General features: G+C 43.7%; 1 protein-coding gene across 1 annotated transcript; it reads right to left on the bottom strand.

The window, feature by feature from the left end:
- Window positions 1–462: 462 nt before the first annotated feature.
- On the bottom strand, window positions 463–27,597 carry LYAR (Ly1 antibody reactive; the record flags this gene model as incomplete). Its single annotated transcript, XM_079698284.1, has 9 exons — window positions 27,518–27,597; window positions 22,533–22,710; window positions 21,043–21,157; window positions 17,624–17,731; window positions 17,424–17,507; window positions 13,803–14,235; window positions 4,238–4,324; window positions 1,094–1,179; window positions 463–597 (listed from the first exon to the last, which is right to left on the bottom strand). The coding sequence occupies exons 2-9, from the start codon at window positions 22,652–22,654 to the stop codon at window positions 463–465; spliced, it is 1,170 nt and encodes a 389-aa protein (XP_079554410.1). The 5' UTR covers window positions 22,655–22,710; window positions 27,518–27,597.
- Between the last annotated feature and the right edge of the window lie 356 nt (window positions 27,598–27,953).

Here is a 27,953-nt window from a genome sequence, read left to right as displayed (position 1 = left end):
TTGAGAATCCGCCTGCCGATGCAGGGGACACGGGTTCGTGCCCCGGTCCGGCAAGATCCCACGTGCCGTGGAGCAGCTGGGCCGTGAGCCGTGGCCGCTGAGCCTGTGCGTCCGGAGCCTGTGCTCCGCAACGGGAGAGGCCACAACAGTGAGAGGCCCATGTACTGCAAAAAAACAAACAAACAAAAACAAAACAAAAAAAAACAACTGCTTTCTAGTCTGACCGAGTTATTTTTTGACCTGTCACATTTAAAAATATTTTCACTACCACAAATTTAGAACTTGGGACAAGAATATATTTTATTTTTTCATATAAGTTCTACCAAAATATATTTTTTTCTTAACTTAAAAATACAGCTTTGGAAAGCAAAATTTGAGTTGTTATAATCATTACATGTTTTACAAACAGTTGTGAAAGAAGAAGATCAACGAAATGGATTCGATTTTTAAATATAAAAATGTTCATTTTAAAAGCTTGACCTTGTCCTTTAATAACTTCAAGGTGGGGTTCTTGCTGATTTTCTTGTTAAAGATGACCAGGAGTTCCTCTTCAGACTTGTGAGGTTCAATTGTCACTGCATAATACTGAGCTAAAACCTTCACAAAGAAAAACAACTGTCAAATGGGTGTATTTGTCCTGAAAATTGACCTACAATGTTCTTTCTCTGACCCACAATAAGGCCGACAGGGACAAATGAAAGAACTCAGGTACTGGTTACACAAGGGTGTCCTGCTCGTGACAATTCATGCAGCTGTACACGTGTGAGCACTTGGCTGCATGTTTCAGACACTGATAAAAAGTTACAATGAGAAAAAAACAATGTTCTGCAATAATCAAAAGATAGCAACATATCCAGAGCAGTAATTTTCATATTTCATGTGGGCACTGTTCTGGCTGAGGACGTGTGGATGGGGTTTGGCTCCATCCCTTCCCCACAAGCCCTGAGGGGCTAAAAGGAGCAACTTGAAAGTCACTGAGACACACACATACACACTACAGTATTTCAGATTTAGAAAAACAGAACAAAACTATACATTTTAAAATAAAGACTGATTCTCCCCAGCTTATATATACCTGGTTCATACTTCATACCTTTTTCCTTAGCTTTTTGATTGTTATTTCGTTGTCTGGGGCCTGTTTCAGAACTGCTTTAATAGTTCCCTTCCAGTTGAATTTACCTACAATATAGAGAATTATATGTAAAACACTGTATTTTGTTGTACTACCAAAAGGGTTAAGAAACCATTTCTGCACCATCTATTTGCTGCTATTCAGGAATGAAGAAGCCCAGGGGCTTCCCTCGTGGCGCAGTGGTTAAGAGTCCGCCTGCTGATGCAGGGGACACGGGTTCGTGCCCCGGTCCGGGAAGATCCCACATGCCGCGGAGTGGCTAGGCCCGTGAGCCATGGCCGCTGAGCCTGAGCTCCGCGGCGGGAGGGGCCACAGCAGTGAGAGGCCCACGTACTGCAAAAAAAAAAAAAAAAAAAAAAAAAGAAGCCCAGAACAGACAGGATGCCACAGTACCGTGCTGCAGACACCCGACCCGTCCAATCACAGTGGCCGAGAAGCACTGACTACCACCCACATAACTCATTCTTAGAGTGAGCAGGTTAACTAAGTATCATTAAGTACCACCATCCTATAAATTCCTATAAAAAGATAGGACTTGTATCTAATGAACTTAAGATTTACTAAGGATCCACTAAGATCAAGGGGCTTTCTAAGCACAGTAAGCAAAGCAAAGATGAGCAAAAGGGGCTGAACCTTGAACCAGAGAGGACAGCCACAAATAATTACTGTCAGCAGGTTAGGACTAATCTAGGGAACTTCTGCTTCTGGGAAGATGAAGACATGTAGGCTGAAGATACATAATGCTAATAAAAGAAATCAAAGATTTAAATACACAGAAAGACATGCTATGTTCATGGCGTAGAAGACTCAACACAGTAAAGTGATCAATTCTCCCCAGACTGATATACAGGTATAATGCAATTCCTATATAAATCACAGCAAGATTTTTTGCAGACATAGAAAAGATTATTCTAAATCTTCTAATTTTGAAAAAGAATAAAGCGAGAGGAATAAGCCTACCCAATTTCAAAACTTTGGATATAACTACTCTAGTCAAGAATGTGTGGTGGAGGGACGGATAAACAAACCAATGAAACAGAACCCAGAACAGAACTACACAAATATGCCCAACGAATATTTGACAAAGGTGCAAAAGCACTTTACTGAGGGAAAAGACAGCCTTTTCAACAAATGGTGTGGACCAACTGGACATTGATGAGCAAAGAAATGAACTTTGAACCAAGTTTCATACCTCATAAAAATTAATTCAAAATGGATCATGGACTTGGGTGTAAAAAATCTAAAACTGTAAGACATTTCGGAAAAAACAGAAAAAAAGTCTTTGGGATTTAGGGCTGGCAAAGAGAGTTCTTAGATGACATCAGAAGTATCATCTCTTAAAGGAAAAACTGACAAATGAGGCTTCATCAAAATCAAAAACTTTTGCTCTACAAAAAGATACTGTTAAGAGGATAAAAAGACAAGCTACAGACTGAAAAAAAACTTGAAAACCACATATCTCACAAAGGACTAGTATTTAGAATATATAAAGAACTCTCAAATCTCAACAGTTAAAAAAAAATCAAACAATCCAATTAGAAAATGGACAAAGAACAAGAACAGACAATTTAATGAAGAGATAGACAAATGGGAAATAAGTACATGAAAAGATATTCAACGTCATTAGGGATATACTAATTAAAACCACTATGAGCTATTACTACATACCCATTAAAATGGCTAAAATAAAAAACAGTAACACCAAATGTTGGCCAGGGTGTGGGGAAACTGGACCCCTCACACATTGCTGGTGGGAATATTAAATGGTACAGACACTCTTGAGAAAGCTGCCAGTTTCTTAAAAAACTAAACATGCAACTACCGTACTAGACAGCCATTGCACTCCTGAACATTTATTCCAGAAAACATGACACATGTCCACAGGAAAACCTGTACATGAACTTTATTCATAATAACCCTGAACTGGAAATAACCTAGATGTCTGTCAACAGATGAATGGATAACCAAATTGTGGTACATTCACACCAGGCCACTGCTCACAATGAAGAGGAATGGATTACTGAGATGTGCAGCAACCTGGATGAATCTCCTGAGAATAACGCTGAGTGAAAAGAGCCAATCTCAAAAGGTTACATACTAAATGATGCCATTTATGTCACATTCTGAAATTATAAAATTATAGAAATGGAGAGGTAAACGGAGAGGTAAATGGAGGTAAGCGGACAGTGTTGACCTCTGGGGTAAAGGAGGGGGTGGGGCGAGAGGAAAGTGGGTGTGGCTATAAGAGGGCAGCAGGAGGGTCCTCGTGGGGACGGGAATGTTTGTCTCTTGACTGTACGAGGTCAACAGCCCAGTGGAGTTTTGTCCTACAGCTGTGTGAGGTATCAGCCTCAGAGGAAATGGGGTAAAGGCTACAGAAGGATCCGTAAGTCTGTATTATTTCTTACAACTGCACGTGAATCTACAATTATCTCAAAACTAAAAATTTAACTTAAAAAAAAAAAGAGAAGCTTCACATAATCAAAGTTACAAGCTAAGAAATCTAACCCAACTTGGGCAGTTACTGAAGTTCTGTGAATAAAGTCTTGATTCCCATCGAGTCCCCGGGCCTGTTCTTAACTGGCAGGACCCTAGGGAGTGCTCTAGGCCTGAGCAGTGGGAACAGCTTTGCGGAGGGGGCAGCATTTAAGAGGAACCTTGGAGCTGACAAGTGCACACTCTCGCTGAGGGACGGGGTGGCCGTGGGGCTCCGAGCGCGGGGACAGCAGGGACAGACCCAGAGATGGGAGGAGGAACAGCCAAGCCCAGCTGGACCTCAGGATACTTCTAGGGGAGGATGAGAGGCAGGGACAAGGAAGCAGGGAGAGCGAACAGGGCCTCAGAACCAGGGTTTATTTTAAGCTCCAAAGATAACACATGCTTCCAATCCAGACAGCTTTACATTCCATCCTCAAAGCTGGACAGACCCTGTAAGACCAACTCACACAGCTCTCGCTCATTACTTAGCAGTCACACCCTAGAGAACGGATTTTGCTTCAAGTTCTTCCACGTGCCTCCGGAGGGCATGACCATCAGGCGGGCCCAGCTCTCCTCCTCCTCCCCCAGCCTAAAGAGGGCAGAGCTTCCAAATGATGGCAGCCATACCTTTTGCAGAAGCCTCACGGTTTTCCGGTTCTCCGTCCTCAGAATGTCCCGGGAGCTTAATCTTTTTCTTCTTAGACTCTGCTTCAACTAAGGAATTAGAAAGATTTAAAAAAATATTTCACAGTTATACTAGCGGCTACCATTTAATGAGAGGCCTACATGGCCAGGCCCCTCAGATCCATCACCCTGCTCATTCCCCAAGCACCCCAGCCCCATGGGGTTTCTCCTCCAAGGCAGATGACAAAATGGGCAGTTGCGAGGTGATGGCACCTGCCCAGACTAAGCCCAGGACGGTCTAATCCCAAACCTCATGCTCTTTGCCTTACATGGCTCAAAATGCAAGGTCTAACAGATTTTAGACATCCCAAAATCACAGCTTAAGAAGTATTTAACAGGGGCTTCCCTGGTGGCGCAGTGGTTGAGAGTCCACCTGCCGATGCAGGGGACACGGGTTCGTGCCCCGGTCCGGGAGGATCCCACATGCTGCGGAGCAGCTGGGCCCGTGAGCCATGGCCGCTGAGCCTGCACGTCCGGAGCCTGTGCTCCGCAACGGGAGAGGCCACAACAGTGAGAGGCCCGCGTACAGCAGAAAAAAAAAAAGTATTTAACAAACCCTGGGGGGCTTCCCTGGTGGCACAGTGATTAAGAATCCACCTGCCGGACTTCCAGGGAAGATGGCGGAAGAGTAAGACGCGGAGATCACCTTCCTCCCCACAGATACACCAGGAATACATCTACACGTGGAACAACTCCTACAGAACACCTACTGAATGCTGGCAGAAGACCTCAGACCTCCCAAAAGGCAAGAAACTCCCCACGTACCTGGGAGGGCAAAAGAAAAAAGAATAAACAGAGGCAAAAGGATAGGGACGGGACCTGCACCAGTGGGAGGGAGCCGTGAAGGAGGAAAGGTTTCCATACAGTAGGAAGCCCCTTCGTGGGCGGAGACTGCGGGTGGCGGAGCGGGAAAGCTTTGGAGTCCCGGAGGAGAGAACAGCAACAGGGATGCGGAGGGCAAAGCGGTGAGATTCCCGCACAGAGGATCGGTGCCCTCAGGCACACACCAGCCCGAGAGGGTTGTCTGCTCGGCCGCCGGGGCGGGCGGGGCTGGGAGCTGAGGCTCGGGCTTCAGTCGGAGCGCAGGGAGAGGACTGGGGTTGACGGCGTGAACACAGCCTGCAGGGGGTTAGTGTGCCACGGCTAGCCGGGAGGGAGTCCGGGGAAAAAGTCTGGACCTGCCGAAGAGGCAAGAGACTTTTTCTTCCATCTTTTGTTTCCTGGTGCGCGAGGAGAGGGGATTAAGAGCGCTGCTTAAAGGAGCTCCAGAGACGGGCGCGAGCTGCGGCTAAAGGCACGGACCCCAGAGACGGGCGTGGGACACCGGGGCTGCTGCTGCCGCCACCAAGAGGCCTGTGTGCGAGCGCAGGTCACTGTCCACGCTCCCCTTCCGGGGAGCCTGTGCAGCCCGCCACTGCCAGGGTCCCGGGATCCAGGGACGGCTTCCCCGGGAGAGCGCACGGTGCGCCTCGGGCTGGTGCAACATCACGCCGGCCTCTGCCGGCTCGCCCCGCACTCTGTACCCCTCCCCCCCCCGGCCTGAGTGAGCCAGAGTCCCTGAAGCGGCTGCTCCTTTAACCCCGTCCTGTCTGAGCGAAGTACAGATGCCCTCCGGCAACCTACACGCAGAGGCGGGGCCAAATCCAAAGCTGAGACCCAGGAGCTGTGAGAACAAAGAAGAGAAAAGGAAATCTCTCCCAGCAGCCTCAGAAGCAGCGGATTAAAGCTTCACAATCAACTTGATGTATCCTGCATCTGTGGAATACATGAATAGACAACGAATCATCCCAAATTGAGAAGGTGGACTTTGAGAGCAAGATTTATGATTTTTTCCCCTTTTCCTCTTTTTGTGAGTGTGTATGTATATGCTTCTGTGTGAGATTTTGTCTGTACAGCTTTGCTACCAACATTTGTCCTAGGGTTCTAGCCATCCGTTTTTTTTTCTTAATAATTATTTTTTATTTTAATAACTTTATTTTATTTTATTACTTTATTTTATTTTACTTTATCTTCTTTCTTTCTTTCCTTCCTTCCCTCCTTTAGACAACGAATCATCCCAAATTGAGGAGGTGGACTTTGAGAGCCAAGATTTATGATTTTTTCCACCTTTCCTCTTTTTGTGAGTGTATATGTGTATGCTTCTGTGTGAGATTTTGTCTGTATAACTTTGCTTCCACCATTTGTCCCAGGGTTCTATCCGTCCCTTTTTTTTCTTAATAATTATTTTTTATTTTAATAACTATTATATTTTATCATACTTTATTTTACTTTATCTTCTTTCTTTTTTCCTTCCTTCCCTCCTTCCTTCTTTCTTTCTTTTCTTTCTTCCTTCCTCCCTTCCTTCCTTCCTTCTAATTCTTTCTTTCTACTTTTTCTCCTTTTTATTCTGAGCCGTGTGGATGAAAGGCTCTTGGTGCTGCAGCCAGGAGTCAGTGCTGTGCCTCTGAGGTAGGAGAGCCAACTTCAGGACACTGGTCCACAAGAGACCTCCCAGCTCCAAATAATACCAAACGGCGAAAATCTCCCAGAGATCTCCATCTCAACACCAGCACCCAGCTTCATTCAACGACCAGCAAGCTACAGTGCTGGACACCATATGCCGAACAACTAGCAAGACAGGAACACAACCCCACCCATTAGCAGAGAGGCTGCCTAAAATCATAATAAGTCCACAGACACCCCAAAACACACCACGAGACATGGACCTGCCCACCAGAAAGACAAGATCCAGCCACATCCATCAGAACACAGGCACTAGGGCTTCACTGGTGGCGCAGAGATTGAGAGTCCGCCTGCCGATGCAGAGGACACGGGTTCGTGCCCTGGTCCGGGAAGATCCCACATGCCACGGAGCGGCTGAGCCCGTGAGCCATGGCTGTTGAGCCTGCACGTCCGGAGCCTGTGCTCCGCAACGGGAGAGACCACAACAGTGAGAGGCCCGCGTACCGCAAAAAAAAAAAAAAAAAAAAAAGAACACAGGCACTAGTCCCCTCCACCAGGAAGCCTACACAACCCACTGAAACAAGCTTAGCCACTGAGGACAGACACCAAAAACAACAGGAACTACGAACCTGCAGCCTGAGAAAAGGAGACCCCAAACACAGTAAGATAAGCAAAATGAGAAGACAGAAAAACACACAGCAGGTGAAGGAGCAAGATAAAAACCCACCAGACCTAACAAATGAAGAGGAAATAGGCAGTCTACCTGAAAAAGAATTCAGAATAATGATAGTAAAGATGATCCAAAAATCTTGGAAACAAAATAGACAAAACACAAGAAACATTTAACAAGGACCTAGAAGAACTAAAGATGAAACAAGCAATGATGAACAACACAATAAATTAAATTAAAAATACTCTAGATGGGATCAGTAGCAGAATAACTGAGGCAGAAGAATGCATAAGTGACCTGGAAGATAAAATAGTGGAAATAACTACTGCAGAGCAGAATAAAGAAAAAAGAATGAAAAGAACTCAAGACAGTCTCAGAGACCTCTGGGACAACATTAAATGTACCAACATTCAAATTATAGGAGTTCCAGAAGAAGAAGAGAAAAAGAAAGGGACTGAGAAAACATTTGAAGAGATTATAGTTGAAAACTTCCCTAATATGGGAAAGGAAACAGTTAATCAAGTCCAGGAGGCACAGAAAGTCCCATACAGAATAAATCCAAGGAGAAATACGCCAAGACACATATTAATCAAACTGTCAAAAATTAAATACAAAGAAAACATATTAAAAGCAGCAAGGGAAAAACAACAAATAACACACAAGGGAATCCTCATAAGGTTAACAGCTGATCTTTCAGCAGAAACTCTGCAAGCCAGAAGGGAGTGGCAGGACATATTTAAAGTGATGAAGAAGAAAAACCTGCAACCAAGATTACTCTACCCAGCAAGGATCTCATTCAGATTTGATGGAGAAATTAAAACCTTTACAGACAAGCAAAAGCTGAGAGAGTTCAGCACCACCAAACCAGCTTAACAACAAATGCTAAAGGAACTTGTCTAGGCAAGAAACACAACAGAAGGAAAAGACCTACAATAACGAACCCAAAACAATTAAGAAAATGGTTATAGGAACATACATATCAATAATTACCTTAAATGTAAATGGACTAAATGCTCCCACCAAAAGATACAGATTGGTTGAATGGATACAAAAACAAGACCCATATATATGCTGTATACAAGAGACCCACTTCAGACCTACAGACACATACAGACTGAAGGTACGGGGATGGAAAAAGATATTCCATGCAAATGGAAATCAAAAGAAATCTGGAGTAGCAATTCTCATATCAGACAAAATAGACTTTAAAATAAAGCCTTTAAAATAAAGACTATTAGAAGAGACAAAGAAGGACACTACATAATGATCAAGGGATCAATCCAAGAAGAAGATATAACAATTGTAAATATTTATGTACTCAACATAGGAGCACCTCAATACATAAGGCAAATACTAACAGCCATAAAAGGGGAAATCGACAGTAACACAATCATAGTAGGGGACTTTAACACCCCACTTTCACCAATGGACAGATCATCCAAAATGAAAATAAATAAGGAAACACAAGCTTTAAATGATACATTAAACAAGATGGACTTAATTGATATTTATAGGACATTCCATCCAAAAACAACAGAGTACACATTTTTCTCAAGTGCTCATGGAACATTCTCCAGGATAGATCATATCTTGGGTCACAAATCAAGTCTTGGTAAATTTAAGAAAATTGAAATTGTATCAACTATCTTTTGCGACCACAACACTATGAGACTAGATATCAATTACAGGAAAATATCTGTAAAAAATACAAACACATGGAGGCTAAACAATACACTACTTAATAACGAAGTGATCACTGAAGAAATCAAAGACGAAATTAAAAAATACCTAGAAACAAATGACAGTGGAGACACAACGACCCAAAACCTATGGGATGCAGCAAAAGCACTTCTAAGAGGGAAGTTTATAGCAATACAATCCCACCTTAAGAAACAGGAAACATCTCGAGTAAATAACCTGACCCTGCACCTAAAGCAATTAGAGAAAGAAGAACAAAAAACCCCAAAGTTAGCAGAAGGAAAAAAATCATAAAGATCAGATCAGAAATAAATGAAAAAGAAATGAAGGAAACGATAGTAAAGATGAATAAAACTAAAAGCTGGTTCCTTGAGAAGATAAACAAAACTGATAAACCATTAGCCAGACTCATCAAGAAAAAAAGGGAGAAGACTCAAATCAATAGAATTAGAAATGAAAAAGGAGAAGTAACGACTGACACTGCAGAAATACAAAAGATCATGAGAGATTACTACAAGCAACTCTATGCCAATAAAATGGACAACCTGGAAGAAATGGACAAATTCTTAGAAATGCACAACCTGCCAAGACTGAATCAGGAAGAAATAGAAAATACGAACAGACTGATCACAAGCACTGAAATTGAAACTGTGATTAAAAATCTTCCAACAAACAAAAGCCCAGGACCAGATGGCTTCAGAGGCAAATTCTATCAAACATTGAGAGAAGAGCTAACACCTATCCTTCTCAAACTCTTCCAAAATATAGCAGAGGGAGGAACACTCCCAAACTCATTCTACGAGGCCACCATCACCTTGATACCAAAACCAGGCAAGGATGTCACAAAGAAAGAAAACAATAGGCCAATATCACTGATGAACATAGATGCAAAAATCCTCAACAAAATACTAGCAAACAGAATCCAACAGCACATTAAAAGGATCATACACCATGATCAAGTGGGGTTTATTCCAGGAATGCAAGGATTCTTCAATATACGCAAATCAATCAACATGATACACCATATTAACAAATTGAAGGAGAAAAACCATATGATCATCTTAATAGATGCAGAAAAAGCTTTCGACGAAATTCAGCACCCATTTATGATAAAAACCCTGCAGAAAGTAGGCATAGAGGGAACTTTCCTCAACATAATAAAGGCCATATATGACAAACCCACAGCCAGCATCGTCCTCAATGGTGAAAAACTGAAAGCATTTCCACTAAGATCAGGAACAAGACAAGGTTGCCCACTCTCACCACTCTTATTCAACACAGTTTTGGAAGTTTTAGCCACAGCAATCAGAGAAGAAAAGGAAATAAAAGGAATCCAAATCGGAAAAGAAGAAGTAAAGCTGTCACTGTTTGCAGATGACATGATACTATACATAGAGAATCCTAAAGATGCTATCAGAAAACTACTAGAGCTAATCAATGAATTTGGTAAAGTAGCAGGATATAAAATTAATGCACAGAAATCTCTGGCATTCCTATACACTAATGCTGAAAAATCTGAAAGTGAAATCAAGAAAACACTCCCATTTACCATTGCAACAAAAAGAATAAAATATCTAGGAATAAACCTACCTAAGGAGACAAAAGACCTGTATGTAGAAAATTATAAGACACTGATGAAAGAAATTAAAGATGATACAAATAGATGGAGAGATATATCACGTTCTTGGATTGGCAGAATCAACATTTTGAAAATGACTCTACTACCCAAAGCAATCTACAGGTTGAATGCAATCCCTATCAAACTACCACTGGCATTTTTCACAGAACTAGAACAAAAAATTTCACAATTTGTATGGAAACACAAAAGACCCCAAATAGCCAAAGCAATCTTGAGAACGAAAAACGGAGCTGGAGGAATCAGGCTCCCTGACTTCAGACTATACCACAAAGCTACAGTAATCAAGACAGTATGGTACTGGCACAAAAACAGAAAGATAGATCAATGAAACAGGATAGAAAGCCCAGAGATAAACCCACGCACATATGGTCACCTTATCTTTGATAAAGGAGGCAGGAATGTACAGTGGAGAAAGGACAGCCTCTTCAATAAGTGGTGCTGGGAAAACTGGAGAGGGACATGTAAAAGTATGAGATTAGATCACTCCCTAACACCATACACAAAAATAAGCTCAAAATGGATTAAAGACCTAAATGTAAGGCCAGAAACTATCAAACTCTTAGAGGAAAACATAGGTAGAACACTCTATGACATAAATCACAGCAAGATCCTTTTGGACCCACCTCCTAGAGAAATGGAAATAAAAACAAAGATAAACAAATGGGACCTAATGAAACTTCAAAGCTTTTGCACAGCAAAGGAAACCATAAACAAGACCAAAAGACAACCCTCAGAATGGGAGAAAATATTTGCAAATGAAGCAACTGACAAAGGATTAATCTCCAAAATTTATAAACAGCTCATGCAGCTCAATAGCAAAAAAACAAACAACCCAATCCAAAAATGGGCAGAAGACTTAAATAGGCATTTCTCCAAAGAAGATATACAGACTGCCAACAAACACATGAAAGAATGCTCAACATCATTAATCATTAGAGAAATGCAAATCAAAACTACAATGAGATATCATCTCACACCAGTCAGAATGGCCATCATCAAGAAATCTAGAAACAATAAATGCTGGAGAGGGTGTGGAGAAAAGGGAACACTCTTGCACTGCTGGTGGGAATGTGAATTGGTACAGCCACTATGGAGAACAGTATGGAGGTTCCTTAAAAAACTAAAAATAGAACTACCATATGACCCAGCAATCCCACTACTGGGCATATACCCTGAGAAAACCATAATTCAAAAAGAGACATGTACCAAAATGTTCATTGCAGCTCTATTCACAATAGCCCGGAGCTGGAAACAACCTAAGTGTCCATCATCGGATGAATGGATAAAGAAGATATGGCACATATATACAATGGAATATTACTCAGCCATAAAAAGAAACGAAACTGAGCTATTTGTAATGAGGTGGATAGACCTAGAGTCTGTCATACAGAGTGAAGTAAGTCAGAAAGAGAAAGACAAATACCGTATGCTAACACATATATATGGAATTAAAAAAAAAAAAAATGTCATGAAGAACCTAGGGGTAAAACGGGAATAAAGACACAGACCTACTTGAGAATGGACTTGAGGATATGGGGAAGGGGAAGGGTAAGCTGTGACAAAGGGAAAGAGAGGCATGGACATATATACACTACCAAACGTAAGGTAGATAGATAGTGGGAAGCAGCCGCAGAGCACAGGGAGATCAGCTCGGTGCTTTGTGACCGCCTGGAGGGGTGGGATGGGGAGGGTGGGAGGGAGGGAGATGCATGAGGGAGGGGATGTGGGAGCAGATGTATATGTATGACTGATTCACTTTGTTATAAAGCAGAAACTAATTAAAAAATAAATAAATAAATAAATAAATAAATAAATAAATAAATAAATAAATAAACTACAATGAGATATCATCTCACACCAGTCAGAATGGCCATCATCAAAAAATCTACAAACAGTAAATGCTGGAGAGGGTGTGGAAAAAAGGGAACACTCTTGCACTGCTGGTGGGAATGTGAATTGGTAAAGCCACTATGGAGAACAGTATGGAGGTTCCTTAAAAAACTACAAATAGAACTACCATATGACCCAGCAATCCCACTACTGGGCATATACCCTGAGAAAACCATAATTCAAAAAGAGACATGTACCAAAATGTTCATTGCAGCTCTATTTACAATAGCCTGGAGATGGAAACAACCTAAGTGTCCATCATCGGATGAATGGATAAACAAGATGTGGCACATATATACAATGGAATATTACTCAGCCATAAAAAGAAACGAAATTGAGCTATGTGTAATGAGGTGGATAGACCTAGAGTCTGTCATACAGAGTGAAGTAAGTCAGAAAGACAAATACCGTATGCTAACACATATATATGGAATTTAAGAAAAAAAATGTCATGAAGAAGCTAGGGGTAAAACAGGAATAAAGACACAGACCTACTTGAGAATGGACTTGAGGATATGGGGAGGGGGAAGGGTAAGCTGTGACAAAGTGAGAGAGAGGCATGGACATATATACACTACCAAACGTACAGTAGATAGCTAGTAGGAAGCAGCCGCATAGCACAGGGAGATCAGATCGGTGGTTTGTGACCTCCTGGAGGGGTGGGATAGGGAGGGTGGGAGGGAGGGAGATGCAAGAGGGAAGGTATATGGGAACAGATGTATAACTGATTCACTTTGTTATAAAGCAGACACTAACACACCATTGTGAAGCAATTGTACTCCAATAAAGTTGTTAAAAAAAAAAAAAGAATCCGCTTGCCAAAGCAGGGGACACGGGTTCGAGCCCTGGTCCGGGAAGATCCCACATGCCGTGGAGCAACTAAGCCCGTGCGCCACAACTACTGAGCCTGCGCTCTAGAGTCTGTGAGCCACAGCTGCTGAAGCCCGAGCACCTAGAGCCCGTGCTCCGCAACAAGAGAAGCCACCGCAATGAGAAGCTCGTGCACCACAATGAAGAGGAGCCCCCGCTCGCCGCAACTAGAGAAAGCTGTCACGCCGCAAGGAAGACCCAACACAGCCAAAGATAAACAAAAAATAAATAAATAAATTTATAAAAACAAAACAAAACAAAACAAAAAACAAACCCTGGAGCATAAGCTAGCCACAAACCTTCCGAATGCTTCTGCTTTCTTTTCCCTAGACTGTTTTTTGTCTCTCCTTCCCGCTCCGCGCCTCCATCCACCGCCCCGTCCTGGGTGCACTCAGCCTTGCTCCTCTTCCTGTGGCTCTTCTTCCCTGCAGAGCCGGTGGCCTCGAAGACGGCCTCGCCTGCAGCCTCCTGCTCGGCCTCCTGTCCTGCTTTGCGCTTCTTAGGCTTCTGACTCTTTGAATTCTCTTGGTGGTTTTCTAATTTTAGTTCTTTCTTTTCCTTGTTTCTCTTCTTCTGCCGTTCTTCCTTCCTTTCTCTCTTATTCTTCTTCATCTCTGCTGGCTCTTCCATGCTGTCATTTGCTTTGGAGGACGCGACCTTGGCGTTGTTCTCTGCACATGGTTTGACCGCTTGCTCCAGCGGCTGCTGATCTTGCCCCTTACTGACTGGTTCCTTATTATTAAGCAAAACCAAGAAACACATAAATACTCATTCCAGACACATATCATCTCACGTATCTACTGAATAAATTCTTCTAAGGAAATTGTTATTACTTATCATTTTACAACTGTGACCCCCCCCAAAAAAATAGTTAACATGTGGCAGTAAATAAACAAAAATGGAAAAAACTACCCCAGTCCACATTCCTCTCTGCACTTAACATTTTCATTCCACTGGAAAAGTGAAGAATCCATATGCCACGTAAAAGCCAGACCTTTCACTCTGGCTCGCTATTTGCCTTTTAGGTAGAAGATGAGCATGTAGGTGTGGCTGAAACCACCAGATTTATGCATCTGCAGACCTGGGTTCAAGTTCCAGCTCTGTTCATTACTAGCCAGGTAACTCAGGGCAAGTTATTTACCTGCTCCAAAACTATTTCCTCATGTGTGAAAAGAAAGCTAGTGATATCTACTTGATACAGTTCATGTACGAATGAAATGAGAAAAGCGATGCTCAGTAAAGCAGCCAGATGTACGGGAAGAGTTTTGTAAACTACTGAGTACTAGACAGAGGTGCTGTTATCATCAGTGTTTAGATTGATGGTTACCCTTAGCGGACAGTCAGGGACACCTAGACAGAGTACAAAGTGGCGAGTAAGGAACCATGGAAATATGAGCTGGAATAAGATAAACTTCCCATTTACTGCACCACCTTATTCAAACCAGCACACAGATTGTTTTTTAAAATGACTTCAGCAAAGCCAGCCCCATTGCCTGCTGTCCTCTGACTATAAATATGCTACAGTCTCTAGGCCTGCCCTTTCTCGAGAGAGGATGTGGAGCAATTCACTGAACTGCTCGGGGAGCCCTGATGCATCTGGAGGGACAGGGCCAAGGTCAGTGCTGGCGGCTGCGGGGCTGCTGCAGGTGTGGTGGACAGTCCGAGGCCAGGGCCCACGTTCCATCTCTGTTAGTTACCGGCCAGGTGACTGGCACAAGTCACCGCAGTCCTCCTCCTTTGAGAGGCGAGGTCACAAGGGGGGAATGCTGCCCCCAAGCTGGACCAAATGAAGGACTGGCTTTCACTGACAAACAAGAAGTCTGCTGAGCTCCCGCCTCAGGCAACCCTTAATGCCCAGCCCCCGGCCCCAAGAGTAGCATTTAGGATATTAATACTAAAGATTAAACTAAATAGTTGGGAGTTTACTCAGCAGCAGTTCAGAGAAGTCAAGTCGCCCATGTACATGCGGGGGAGGCAGGGGATGAGTTCAGAAAGGATCTCAGGAGGAAGCGGGACACCCTGTCCTACAAGCTCCTTCCTAGGGTACGGTGTGTAGCGAGCATGCTCACACCAGGGTCTGAGCGCCGCAGCCCCGAGACTGACCCGTTCAGCTAAGTCTCCAGCTGCTGCCTCGCCTCCACTTCCAAACCAATCCCCCAGCTGCTGGAAGAAGGTGGAGAGAGGGAGGGGAGAGAGCGAGGAAAGGAAGGAGGGAGGGAGATACATATTCACCAGCCCAGCAGCCACTCAATAAATGAGTGAACAAATTCACTCCCCATCTACTTCCTACTTCATTCCAGGCTCTCCTCCAACGTGGTCCCCTCAGGGACGACTTCACCGACTCTCTCCTGACAGAGCACCCTCCTTTACTCTCTGCCCCGTCTCCTGCTTCCCGTTGCTTCCTGGTCCGTATCACCACCTGACACCATAGCATCAACCCTTATACGCAGCTGTCTGTCTCCCCCACTAGAATACAGCTCTGGAGGGCAGGACTTGGGCCTGAGGATGGCTGCGTCCACAGTGACCAGGTGCGATGTATACCAGGGTACAGAGAGTGTTGCAGCTGAGAAGAATACAAAGCCTCCAGCCCAGCAGCTCCGGGGCCTCTGAACTGTTTGCACCACGATCTCTAGGCATGTGCTGGGACATTTACTGCACAAAGGCAATGCAATAACAAGCCTCGTTTTACAGAGCTCAGAGTTTACCACGAGCTGCTTCCTGGTTATTTTATTTAATTCTTAGTATGTTCACAGCTTTAAAAAGGAAAGTGGAAAACACTTTTTTCTTGAACTCTGGAGTTAAACTAAGTAATTTTAAACTTCTGATTATTAGTTAAAATGTAAATAACCTTTAAAAAGCAGGTGCCACATAACTGCCAATTAAATGACTGGTTATAAGGTTTTAAAGGCCTAGTTTGTATGTTTAGAGACAAACGCTAGATACACTGCCAAGAGAAAGTTTCATTTTTATCCCAATTTGTGGCCAAAACTATTCTCTCTACATAAAAAAGCAAATCAATTGCTGACAAAGTGACTAGAATAAAAAACCAGTCAGACCCCGCTGTTTTTTTTGAAACACTAACAATACGTCTCCAGATGGGACTTAAGCTCCAAGTAGGAGCTAAGTGCAACTGAATTAATGACAAAAATGTTTAACAATGTAACCAAGAATGTGCCTACAAGATATCAAAGTAAGACTCTCTGCATGTGTATTCCACATCTGGGACCTCTCTCATCAAACCATTTTGACTGAAGGTGGTTGACTCATTTACTCCAATGACTTCTCCGTCCAGCAGAAGGAAGGAGACCAGCACTTACCAAGTGCCCCCTACCTGCTGGGCATGAGCTGGGATGCCTGTATACCCTCATTTGCCTTCCGTGACCCCTCACCCCACACCTAAAAGAACACCTAGTCACCCTCTCTGTCCTCACCCTGTTTATTTTTCTTGGTGGCACTATCACACCTGAGATATTTTCTGTTTTTTGTTTGGGGCCTGACACACATCAGGTACCCAGTGAGTATTGAGTATAAATACCCACTTTTACTTAAGATAAGGAAACTTAGGCTCAGAGAGGTTAAATAACATGCTCAAGATCAAACGCTTGGCAAACAGCACAGCAGGGATTCAAACTAGGTCAGAAACCCGAAGGTCCTGTTCTTTCTAACACTTCCCGCTGCCTGATTTCTAAGCGGATCAATTCATGTTAGCTGGTATCATTATCAAACATTGGGATTAAATACCTTTCTTGGCACAATAAGGAAATCTCTGCAGTGCACTGTTTATTCCTTCCCATTAATGAAGGCACAGAGAGGCTCTCTGAAAAAGAAGGCTGTCTTGACCTCCAAAAATAAGACATTCCCATTTCATTATTACTAATCATTTTTGCCACACTGCAAGTCTAGAGTGAGATCTGACTTACATTGCTGGAAGCTTCAGAAAAGATATTCCACACCTGCTCCAGGATGGATTCATTATGAACTTTTAAACTGTTCTTCATCCAATTCTGTATGGAAAAAAAAAGAAAAAAACCCACTTATCCCATATTTTGACAGGTATACATAAGCTGTCACCAATAGGCCCATATCCCTTCCATTCAAGGAAATCGTATCAAATACATACCTGAAATTTCGCCCTTTTCCTGGGAACGTTGTCAAAACCACTAATTTGCCCTAAAAGTTCCCTCACTTTGGGGCTGACATTGGGTCTTTTTATTAATTCATTAATTTTCTGCAAAAACGAAGATAAAACAAAAACAATAAACAATTGACAGATGAGTTGCATGAAAGTCAAACTAAAGGGTTCACACTTCATGTATAGATTTTGTATTAATGTCTATGTTTACAAATTCAACATAGTACTGAAAGCCCAGAGCAATTAGGCAAGAAATAAAAAGCCTCCACACTGGAAAGAAAGAAGTAAAATCATCTCTGTTCGCAGATAACATAGTCTTATATGGTGCAAACCCAAAAGATTCCACAAAAGGAATCTTCAGGGCCAATTAACAAGTTCAGCAGTTACAGGATACAAAATCAACACTCAGAAATCAAGTTGCATTTATATACACTAACAGTAAACAAATCGAAAAAGAAATTAAGAAAACAATTCCATTTATAATACCATCAAAACGAATAAAATGCTTAGGAACAAACTTAACCAACCAAGGGGGTGAAAGACATACTGAAAACTACAAAACACTGCTGAGAGAAATTAAAGATATAAACAAATGGAAAGATATCCCATGTCCATGAATTGAAGACAATATTATTAAGATGTCAGTACTACCCAAAGAGAGCTACAGATTCAAATGTAATACCTATCAAAAAATGAAAAAGTTCTGGAGACAGATGGTGGTGATGGTTGCACAACATTGTGAATGTACTTAGTTGTATATACTTGAAAATGGTAAACTATATGTCATGTATAATCTATCACAATTTTTTTTTTTTTTTTGCGATACGTGGGCCTCTCACTGCTGTGGCTTCTCCCGTTGAGGAGCACAGGCTCCGTACGTGCAGGCTCAGTGGCCATGGCTCACGGGCCCAGCCGCTCCGCGGCATGTGGGATCTTCCCAGACCAGGACACGAACCTGTGTCCCTTGCATCGGCAGGTGGACTCTCAACCACTGTGCCACCAGGGAAGCCCTCTATCACAATTTTTAAAAAGTGAAAGAAAAAAATATAAACAAACCAAAAGTGATCAAAAGAATAAGACAAAAATGGATATTCTAGGGACTAGGGAATAAATTTAAGATCAAGACAACAATATTAAAATCTAACAAACAAACATGACATACCAAGAACAGAGATGAAAGATAAATAAGTGATCTAGAGAAAGGGCTTATGGCGATCCCAGTGAAGGCAGAGGAAAAAGGTAATTATTAAAGTTAGGGAGATGGCAATACATAAGAAAGATGGTCATTTATGAGCCAACAAATAAAGACAAATAATGCAGCTAAACAAATATAGTGCAGGAAAGGGTCCCTGCATTAGGGAAGAACTGCAGCTATATTTAAACAGACCAGAAAAAAACCGATACAGGGTACAAAGAGGATAAGGCACCCAGGCAGAAAAACAAATCAAGAAAGCATGAACAAGGAAGAAGTCAGGCTAGCTCAGCACTGGCCAGAGCCGCGTGCTGAACCAGAGGAGAAGCGTACCGGTGACCAAGTTTGGAGGAAAACACTGAGATCCATGCCAGATAGGGTATTTCTCCCTGACCCACTATCCACTCTCCGTGTGTAAGCACAGAGACATTGGGAAGGATGCTCGGTGAACATTAACACTGATGGGATTCCAAAATTCAATCTTTAAAAATGGAGAATTTAAGGATTTAAGGAAAAGAATAGATACCCAAATCCATGTCTGTTGGACAGGTTGCAGCAGGACCTGTGCACTCTCCCAGCAGACCACATTCGGTCTCAGGTGTCTGCTAACGATGCCAGCTAGGGAGCTAGAGAGGACTCAGATGGGGAGCGGACCGGCGCACCAGGACAGAATCCGGAACAAAGTCCTCGGATCTCTAATACAGTGGTATGGCTGCTGAAGCCTGACAGTTTAGAACAAGGGTGGGCAAACCTCTTCTGAAAAGATTTGAGGCTTTGCAGACCATTCAGTTTCTGTCCTAACTACTCAGTGCAGTCCTTGTAGCACTAAAGCAACCACCGACAATGTGTAAACAAATGGGTATGGCTGGGTGCCAATAAAACTTTACAAAGAGGCGGTGGGCCGGATCTGACCTGTGGGCTGTAGTTTGCTGACCTCTGCTCTAGAGGATTTCATTCAAGATGTGATGCCAACAGACACAGAACTCACACACCAGGTACCTCCAGCTCAGGGGCCTAGGAATGTCATCTGGTACTCAGGGACAGCAGACCTAGGGCCCCAAAGTATGGCTGATGGCCGCCAGCCCAAATATCTCAGTTAAGACAAGGGGTCTCACTAGCTTCTCAATCCGCACTGGCAGACTTTGTTAGTCCTTCGTGAACCGATTTTCGCTCCCAGGAGTTTTCTAACTCAGTAAGCTAGTCAACATCAGAAACTTCACATTTAAACTCTGTCATCAAAGAGAATAACTATTTATTTGATTTCCAGGAAAATACAGTTTCCACACAGATGACATTTGTCTTTTCATTCTCCTACCTTCCTTTCTGAATCTTTCCTCCTGCTACTCTACTGTAAATGGTGAATAACATACTGGAAATTATACCTCAGTAAACTAGGGATTTCGTTGCTTTTGCCACTTTTATAATGTATGCTTTCATTTTATTTTAGAAGTAGAAAATTCCTCACATTTATGAAAATGTCTCTGTTTTGCCCGACTCTGATGAGAGACATCACAGCTTAACATAGTTTGAGTTATAAAAGTTGCATCATCACTAGATACAGATACGAATTAGAAAGCTTCCATTCGGTTTTGTAGCCAAGGGAAAGTCAGTGAGAATTTGGAAATATTTTTGCAAGAAATCTGCAAAACGTGTAGATTAAAGACAAAATACACTGCAGTTGCACTGAAAGAGAAATAAAGAGCTCTATCCTAAGACGTGATGTTTCTGGGTCTTGCCTGCATGGATGATACGTTTATTCTTGGTTTCTTAGGTGTCCCAAGAAAGTAGAAGATGTCAGATGAAGCTTCTTGATGAATTAGAAAGATCTTACAGGGCTTCCCTGGTGGCACAGTGGTTGAGAATCCACCTGCCAATGCAGGGGACATGGGTTCGAGCCCTGGTCCGGGAAGATCCCACATGCCGCAAAGCAACTAAGCCCATGCGCCACAACTACTGAGCCCGCGCACCTAGAGCCCATGCTCCGCAACAAGAGAAGCCACCACAATGAGAAGCCTGCACACCGCAATGAAGAGTAGCCCCCGCTCTCCGCAACTAGAAGAAGCCCGCGTGTAGCAACAAAGACCCAATGCAGCCAAAAATAAATAAAAATAAAAATAAAAATAAAAAAATAAAAAAACAAAACAGTTGAAGTCTTTAAAAAAAAAGAGATACAGTCCAAGTAAAATCATAATTAAAAAAAAAAAAAAGACCTTACCTGAATCCATGCCTGCTGTTTAACATCACCTTTGTGGGTTTTACCTTCATACCCTTTGCCACCATACTTCTGATCTTCGCTCATGCATTTCACATGGTTTTTATAGTCGTCACCCCTTAAAGTGAGAAAGTTCCACCATTAGATTGATTCTCAAATTGGAGTCTCCGTCTAAAGCTAGCACGCTGCCCCAGCCTTCTGCCATCCACACTTACATTCACATCTGTGCTCTGCACAGCCATCCCACCTCTTTCACTTACTATACTGGTAACCTCCTAGTCACATCACATTTTCCTTTTTCCCAACTGTTCAAAACCCATCACCAAACTTTCCACCTATTTTTATATACAAATGTCTTAAAATCAAATTGATAGGCAGCATTTTTTTTAGTCATATGTGAATATATACTAAATAAAAAAGAAAAGAATTCTCTGCAACAGGGTGGCTTTATATTAAATTACAAAACCTGTAGGACTTCCTGGTAATATAGCAGGCAATCAATAATCAGTTGTAGACTAAGTTAAAAGGTGGTGTAAAATGGTGGTATCAGGTCACAAAAAAGATCTAGGAGTCTTGGAAAAAAAGGAAACTCGATTCTGTCTCAAACGATCTTTCTGAAGCTCTATGGGGTCCTCAGGGAAACGTTGGGACAAGGTTGAGGGCAAAGTGCCCTAAGGAGAAACCACCCAATTTTCACCTGTTCTATATATCCTTCCTCCTAGGATTAGGTATGAATGAAGACTCTAGCAGTTTCCAAACTTTTTTTTTCTTTTTTTAAATATCACTGCTTTAGAAAGAAATTAAAAGGGACTGTCAGCAAATATCCCCCAAATGCCATAGAGGCCATTAGGGCAGATGCACCAAAAATGACCTTTTTACCTGAACCCCCTGAAGCTGAAGGGAATCCGTATGAGGCTGAGTTTGGCCAACTGCAAATGACCCTCCTGAAGAAAGAGTGGACGAGCAAGATCCATCTGCCTCCTCCCCTCAGTCCTCCCCTTTCCAGAGACCCTCTCAGTGGAAGCACTTGACACACGGCGGGCCAGGAGCTTCACTGCCACCATCACCGCCGATTTTCTAGGGAGGGCCTAGCCTCTTCTCCCAGATAGCTCCTCCACTGTGAATTAATAAATTCATTCTCTGGTCTATAAATCCATTTCTTCACTGTGATCAGCACACCACACCCCTGAAACCCTACTCCACGTGGTCACCTCCCTGGGTCTGGTAACGGTGCCAAGGACACAACAGCAAGTGTCACAGACTGAACAGATTATGACCGAACCCATAATTCCCTTTCCCTGAGTCTTCTCTTTAAATCACCCTTAAAAGGCAAATGGTCTTGTAAGGCACTTTTAATTTTTTTTCTTAATTTCTTTTCTCAGATTTGCCTCTTGCTTATTCTTTTTGGTTTTTTTTACTGCTTTGTGGGACCAGGGGTTCCATAATTGGTCTGGACCTTTACTATGGATCTACCTGAATTCTGTGGAACTTACCAGAAGTCTTTACCACAGTCAATGCAGGAAAGACATTCACAGTTTCTGCAAAGAGCCACATGCTTTTCTACTTGTATTTTCTTCACTGATTCACCACATGCATTGCATGTAAAAAATACCATTTTTAGCTAAATGATTAAATATTTTTTTTTATCCAAGACAGGTGTTAAGTCTTATCCTAAAAAAAAATCAAAAAGGAAAAAAGATAATTATCAGTGTAGTCTGAAACTTCTTTTCCAAATATATGATTCAGACAGCTAGCTTTCCACATGAAAACAACAACACAACAGAATCAAAGTTGATTAGTAATCCACATAAACCTCTACCACCACATAAGTAAAATTATAACCAACAATAATAACATGGCTAACATTTGTTGAGTGCTTACCATGTGCTGGGCTCTATTCTAAGAGCTTTATGCTAATGAATTTATTTAATCCTCACAGCAACCCTATGAGGTAAGAACTATTACTGTTCACAATTTACATGAGGTATTGGGACTCAGAGAGATTAAGTAATTTGTCCAAGGTCACACAGTAGCAGAACCAGGATTTAAGCTTCACAGGCTGTCTCTAGAGATGAAGAGTTTTGGGGGCGTTAAATGAAATATCCTACCTTTCCCAATAACTTAAAAGTGCATACATGCGTTCTCTTTCTTTCTAAAGCCTCTAGGTATGTGCTGCAAATTATTTCAAGTCCCCAAATACAATAAGAACACAGCAAAAGGGGAATTGAGGAAGGTTTAGAAAGTGGAGAAGAGGCCTAAAAATAATTTCTATAAGCACAAAAAGCACTCATATAGGCATAACTATGTACCCACCAGATGTTAAAAATGAGGATGTGCCTCTCAGTTTTAATGGACAGGAGTAGGTGTGGCTGGCTCCCTGTCAGATCAATAAGAAAGAAATGGGACCATATTCAGGTGTCCCAATGCTGGGTGCTGCATTACTGAAGGGTGTTCCCAAACCCAAGTGTCCCGAGCACTGCCCCATGATTAAGTGGGTCCACACCTACACATAACTACCATTTAAAAAGTTCACGGAGATGCTATTGTGCTCAACAAAACACGAATTCACCTAAAAGTGTGACAGAAGTCATAGTAACTTTCCAGGGTTATATAATTTTTTATCACTAGATTCTAAGAGTATTGTCATTTTACATTATAAATAAGTTTCACAGCAAAAATATTGAGAACAATTGTTTAACCCTGCACTTTCTTCCTCATGGTGAAGGTAAGGATCAAGTAAACTGATACAATTTGTTTCATTCGAGAATCCTTCAGCACAAATGAGTGACTCCTGGGTCGTGGAAAATTCTCATGTATGAAATCACTGTCTCTCCTCCACTCCCACGTTCTGAGTCACTGCTGGAGGGGACATACCTAAGCAAGGATCAGGGCTATTCCCATCCATTCAAACCTGAATGGAAATGTACATCCTGGCTGCAACTCCAGGGTTTACAGAGGCCCAGCTGGTCTCTCTTGGGGGTCTCTTGCCCCACGGAGCACTGTCAGATGTCAGTTTGTCTGATGTGCTACACACAAAACGCGGGTCCCTGACCCCAGGACCCCTTCCTCAGCTCACCATCAGGGTTACATGTGGTCAGCTACAGCCTAGCAGAGAATCCAGAGGAAAACAAACCTGACTGTTCTGGGATGCGCACCAACAAAGACCATCTTCTCACCTGATTATGGTAAAGACATGTGAAACAGTCACAAGTCCTGGGGGGCTGGCATCACTTGGACTATGACCTATTCCCCCGAAGCCAGCATTCTGTACCCAGCAGAAGGATGATAAATTACTGGCAGGCAACAGAGCAGCCACCCTGCCTCATAAGAACAAGGCCAGAACAAAAGCCAACACCACACTGTCAAATAAATAGTCTCTAGCGGCACTTTGGTCTAAGAATGCGAGTAAACCATTAATTAATCACCAAGAAATGGACTGTCATTGTACAACACAAGGTAGAAGCAGCTGCGATGAGCCAAATTACCTGCTGGAAAATTTAAAAGTACTTTCATAATGAGATTCAACAATGAAAAAAATACCCCCTCAAACTGAAGCTATGGACTGAAGCTTTCCAACCTTCATTTTTGAGGTCTATTCTGCATCTTAATCAAGGGGGAGAGGAGAGGGGAGGAGGCTTAGGCAAGCTTAGAGATCCAGTTGGGAGGTGCAGGCTGCAGTGGAAGGTCAGGAATTAAAGGCCCAAAGAGGACCGCTGGAGACAAAATTTATCAACTCAAAGAAGCCAGTGATGTTGACAAAAAAGATGCTCGGAATATCTGCGTAAAACATGTTTTACCCCTGGGGATTAACCATACACAGTGTAAACATCAGTTCAGGAGAGGATTAGAATTTGGTCACATGTCCATCAGAAAAATACCCCTCCAAACGTTTTCATTTGGTCTTTTGTGGCATATGTTCACATTCAGAAATTTGTTGCGATTCTTTAAAAGGCAGAATGGGTAGATTGCACAGTAAGCCAGAACTCAGTCTCACGGTGCCTCTGGATTTTTAGAGCCATTACTGCATTTTTAGAGTTGATGAGCAATGGGGGCAGTGTGGCCACCTGCTTGCTAAGGAGATATGGTCTGTAAGGAGCTTACCCCTTTCTTTTATGCAGTAAACACTTGCCTGTGTGCCTGTGTGGGGAGAGGAGGGAGGGGCTACAAAACAGCAAGCTCAAAACCACCCTAACTGCACAGCCTGCCTGGCAAGTCTGAGTGCAGGGCTGACAATTTCAGAAGTGCAAACGCTACAAACTTATAAAAAGACACCCTGTGAAAATTCAGCTCCTCTAATTGAAGATAGCAGTGCATTTCCTGAAACAAAAGACTCAACTCATTCAAACTTCACAAGACTAAATAAATGTGGAAGAAATTTAAATAATTAAACTTTCAAATGATGTTTTTGGTAAATTTGTAACATTTGTAGCTCTGAGGTTAGGAAAGCTAAAAACAGGCTGCATTAAGACTTTTAGGACACCTGTCTACTGGGTTCAGGTGCCATATATGTCATGACCGCCCATTTAAAGGAAACCTAAGTCTTTAGCCTAAAGCCAGGCCACACTGGGCAAGGAGACCACCCTTGTCACAGCAGAGTATGATGGGTATTGGACAGTAGCGATGAGTTGATGGGCAACAGACAGGATCAGTACGGGCCCGGGAACTTGTGAAGCAATCCAGGCACCTCAGTCTCCTTTTATCAAGACGGTGGCCGAGTTCTGTTGACCTGGGCCTGGAGTCAGGGCCAGAGGATCTGAGCTGGAGCCCGCATCTGCCAAGTGAAAACTAAATGACCTTGAGGTACCTAAACTTCGCAGATTCTGTTTATCTGTAAAATGGGTCTATTATCTATCATAGAGAAAGTTAAATAAGATACCAGATGTCAGTGATGGATCCTTGCCCAATGGTAGAATTTCTTGTGATCTATTAATCTGCACATCAGTGACATGGCTCCCAGTCCCCTCCAAACACATGCTTCTTTAAATGTGACCCTCAGTCCATCCATCCATCTTCATAAACTCTCTCTAGTCTCCTATGGCTCCCCACCCCATGGGTGCCCACGCTACTGCTGTGTTCCCTGATGACATGAACTCAGGTTTGTTCTGGGATTGTATTTGGAGTGACTTTTTACCTTCCTCCCAACACATTTTTGTATTGTTTATTAAAAAAAAACAAAACTATTCTTAAAACATTCCTTCACATATACACACACAGACCTAAACCCCATTGCCACCATCACACATGGAAACAGCCCACCTGAGGGGCCAAGCTGTCAACAGCCCCCAGTGAGCTCTGTGGCCTTGAGCACTCAACCCTCAGAACTTAAATTCTCCCATCTGTGAAACAATGCATCTCGTCAACTACGCCAGCCCTGAGCCCCTTGGGGGGTGGTGGGGAGGAGGGAGAATTCCAAGAAACGAAGGGTATGGTGAAAGGGAAGGATCAACAAGTACAAACTGTCCACCATCACACCTAAACCTCTGAATGTGAGGTGATGAGGGTCTGGATGTGCACTCAGGGGGGACCTCTCCCTTGCTCTGCAAAAACTCTAGGAGGCAGGTACACCCATCTCCACTGGACAGGTGAGCCAGCTGAGGCTGGAAGAAGCTGAGCCGTGTCTCTCTGCCTCCCAGTTCCAGTCTCACACCCTCCCCACACACTACATCACCAGCACGGGTTTAAACACTGGTGTAATAACTATCTGTGCAAGTCTACCTGTCAGGCACCGTGCTAGGCACTGGTGGGGAAGGCTGGGGGCGCTCTTTGAATAAGTCCCAGATGGGCCCTCTGCAGGAAAGGCGGCCTTGCACGCACTCACACCCCACCTCAGGCCCCTAATCTCTCCTCAGAGGCAGGGGCTGCAGAAAATCCTGACATTTATTGAGCATCTACTATGTGCCAAGCCCTATCATAGGCGGTTAACACGTTTGGGCTCATGTAATCCTTACAAGAATCCTCTGAGTTAGATTCTATATTATTCCCTTTTGACAGACCAGGCACGAAGTGGTTCAGTAACCTGCAGCAGGTCATACACCCAGTTAGTGGCAAACCTGGATTCACACGCAGCTATTCTGGCCCTAAGTCCCGGGCTCTCAACCACTATGCCCTAAGGCCTCCTCCTTTGGGACCCAGCTCCCCAAGACTCAGAGAAGGCAAGCGCCTCGTCCCCAACATGCCGCAAGCCTTGCAGCCCAGTACAGCGGTGAACAACTATCCTGGCTGCAACCCCCTCTGTGGGTTCCCTGCAGGAGGACCTTTCCATTTTAAAACCCAGAGGGATTGGTCATCCCAAATCCGGGACTCCTTCCACTTCCCCAGAGTACGAATGGGACCTGAATGCATTTCCTCCTTCCATGCGTAGAAGCCAAAGGAGAGACTCTCTAACTGTGGAAACGCAGGCATCGGCCACAGCGCGTCCCCCGCCCCACTCTCTGAGCCCCAGCCTCCTAGGTCGGACCTCTGGGCCACCGCCCCTCACCTCTGAGCCAGCGCCCGCCAACGGTTTCAACCGGCCGCGAGGAGCACGTGGAATCGCCACCGCCCGCCCAGCGGAGCCGCCTCCACCCTCCAGAACTTCCCCTAGCAAAATTCGGTTATGCGCCTTCCGTGCGCCTGCGCGCCGCGGCCACACCTCGTGGCGGAAGTGACGCAACCGGAAGCCGGAGGCGGATCCTGCTGGCTGAGGGGGCGTTGTCTGGGTGGTTCGGCTGCCGGCTGAACCCGGCGAGCGGCGCTGAGGGCGGCTGCGGCGGCAAGAGAAGAGAAGGCGGCGGGGCGGGGAGCGGCCTCCGAGGGGAAGGTGGGCGCCGGGCCAGGAGGCCGGCCTCGCGAGGGCGTGCGGGTCCGGCGCGGTGGGAGCATCCCGGAACCCCGGCCGGGTTCCCGAGGGCCGGGCAGGGCATGGAACCACCGCC

Source organism: Hyperoodon ampullatus (assembly GCF_949752795.1).
Source record: "Hyperoodon ampullatus genome assembly, chromosome: 1".
NCBI classification, from domain to species: domain Eukaryota; kingdom Metazoa; phylum Chordata; class Mammalia; order Artiodactyla; family Ziphiidae; genus Hyperoodon; species Hyperoodon ampullatus.
This window is presented reverse-complemented; position numbering and strand designations above follow the sequence as displayed.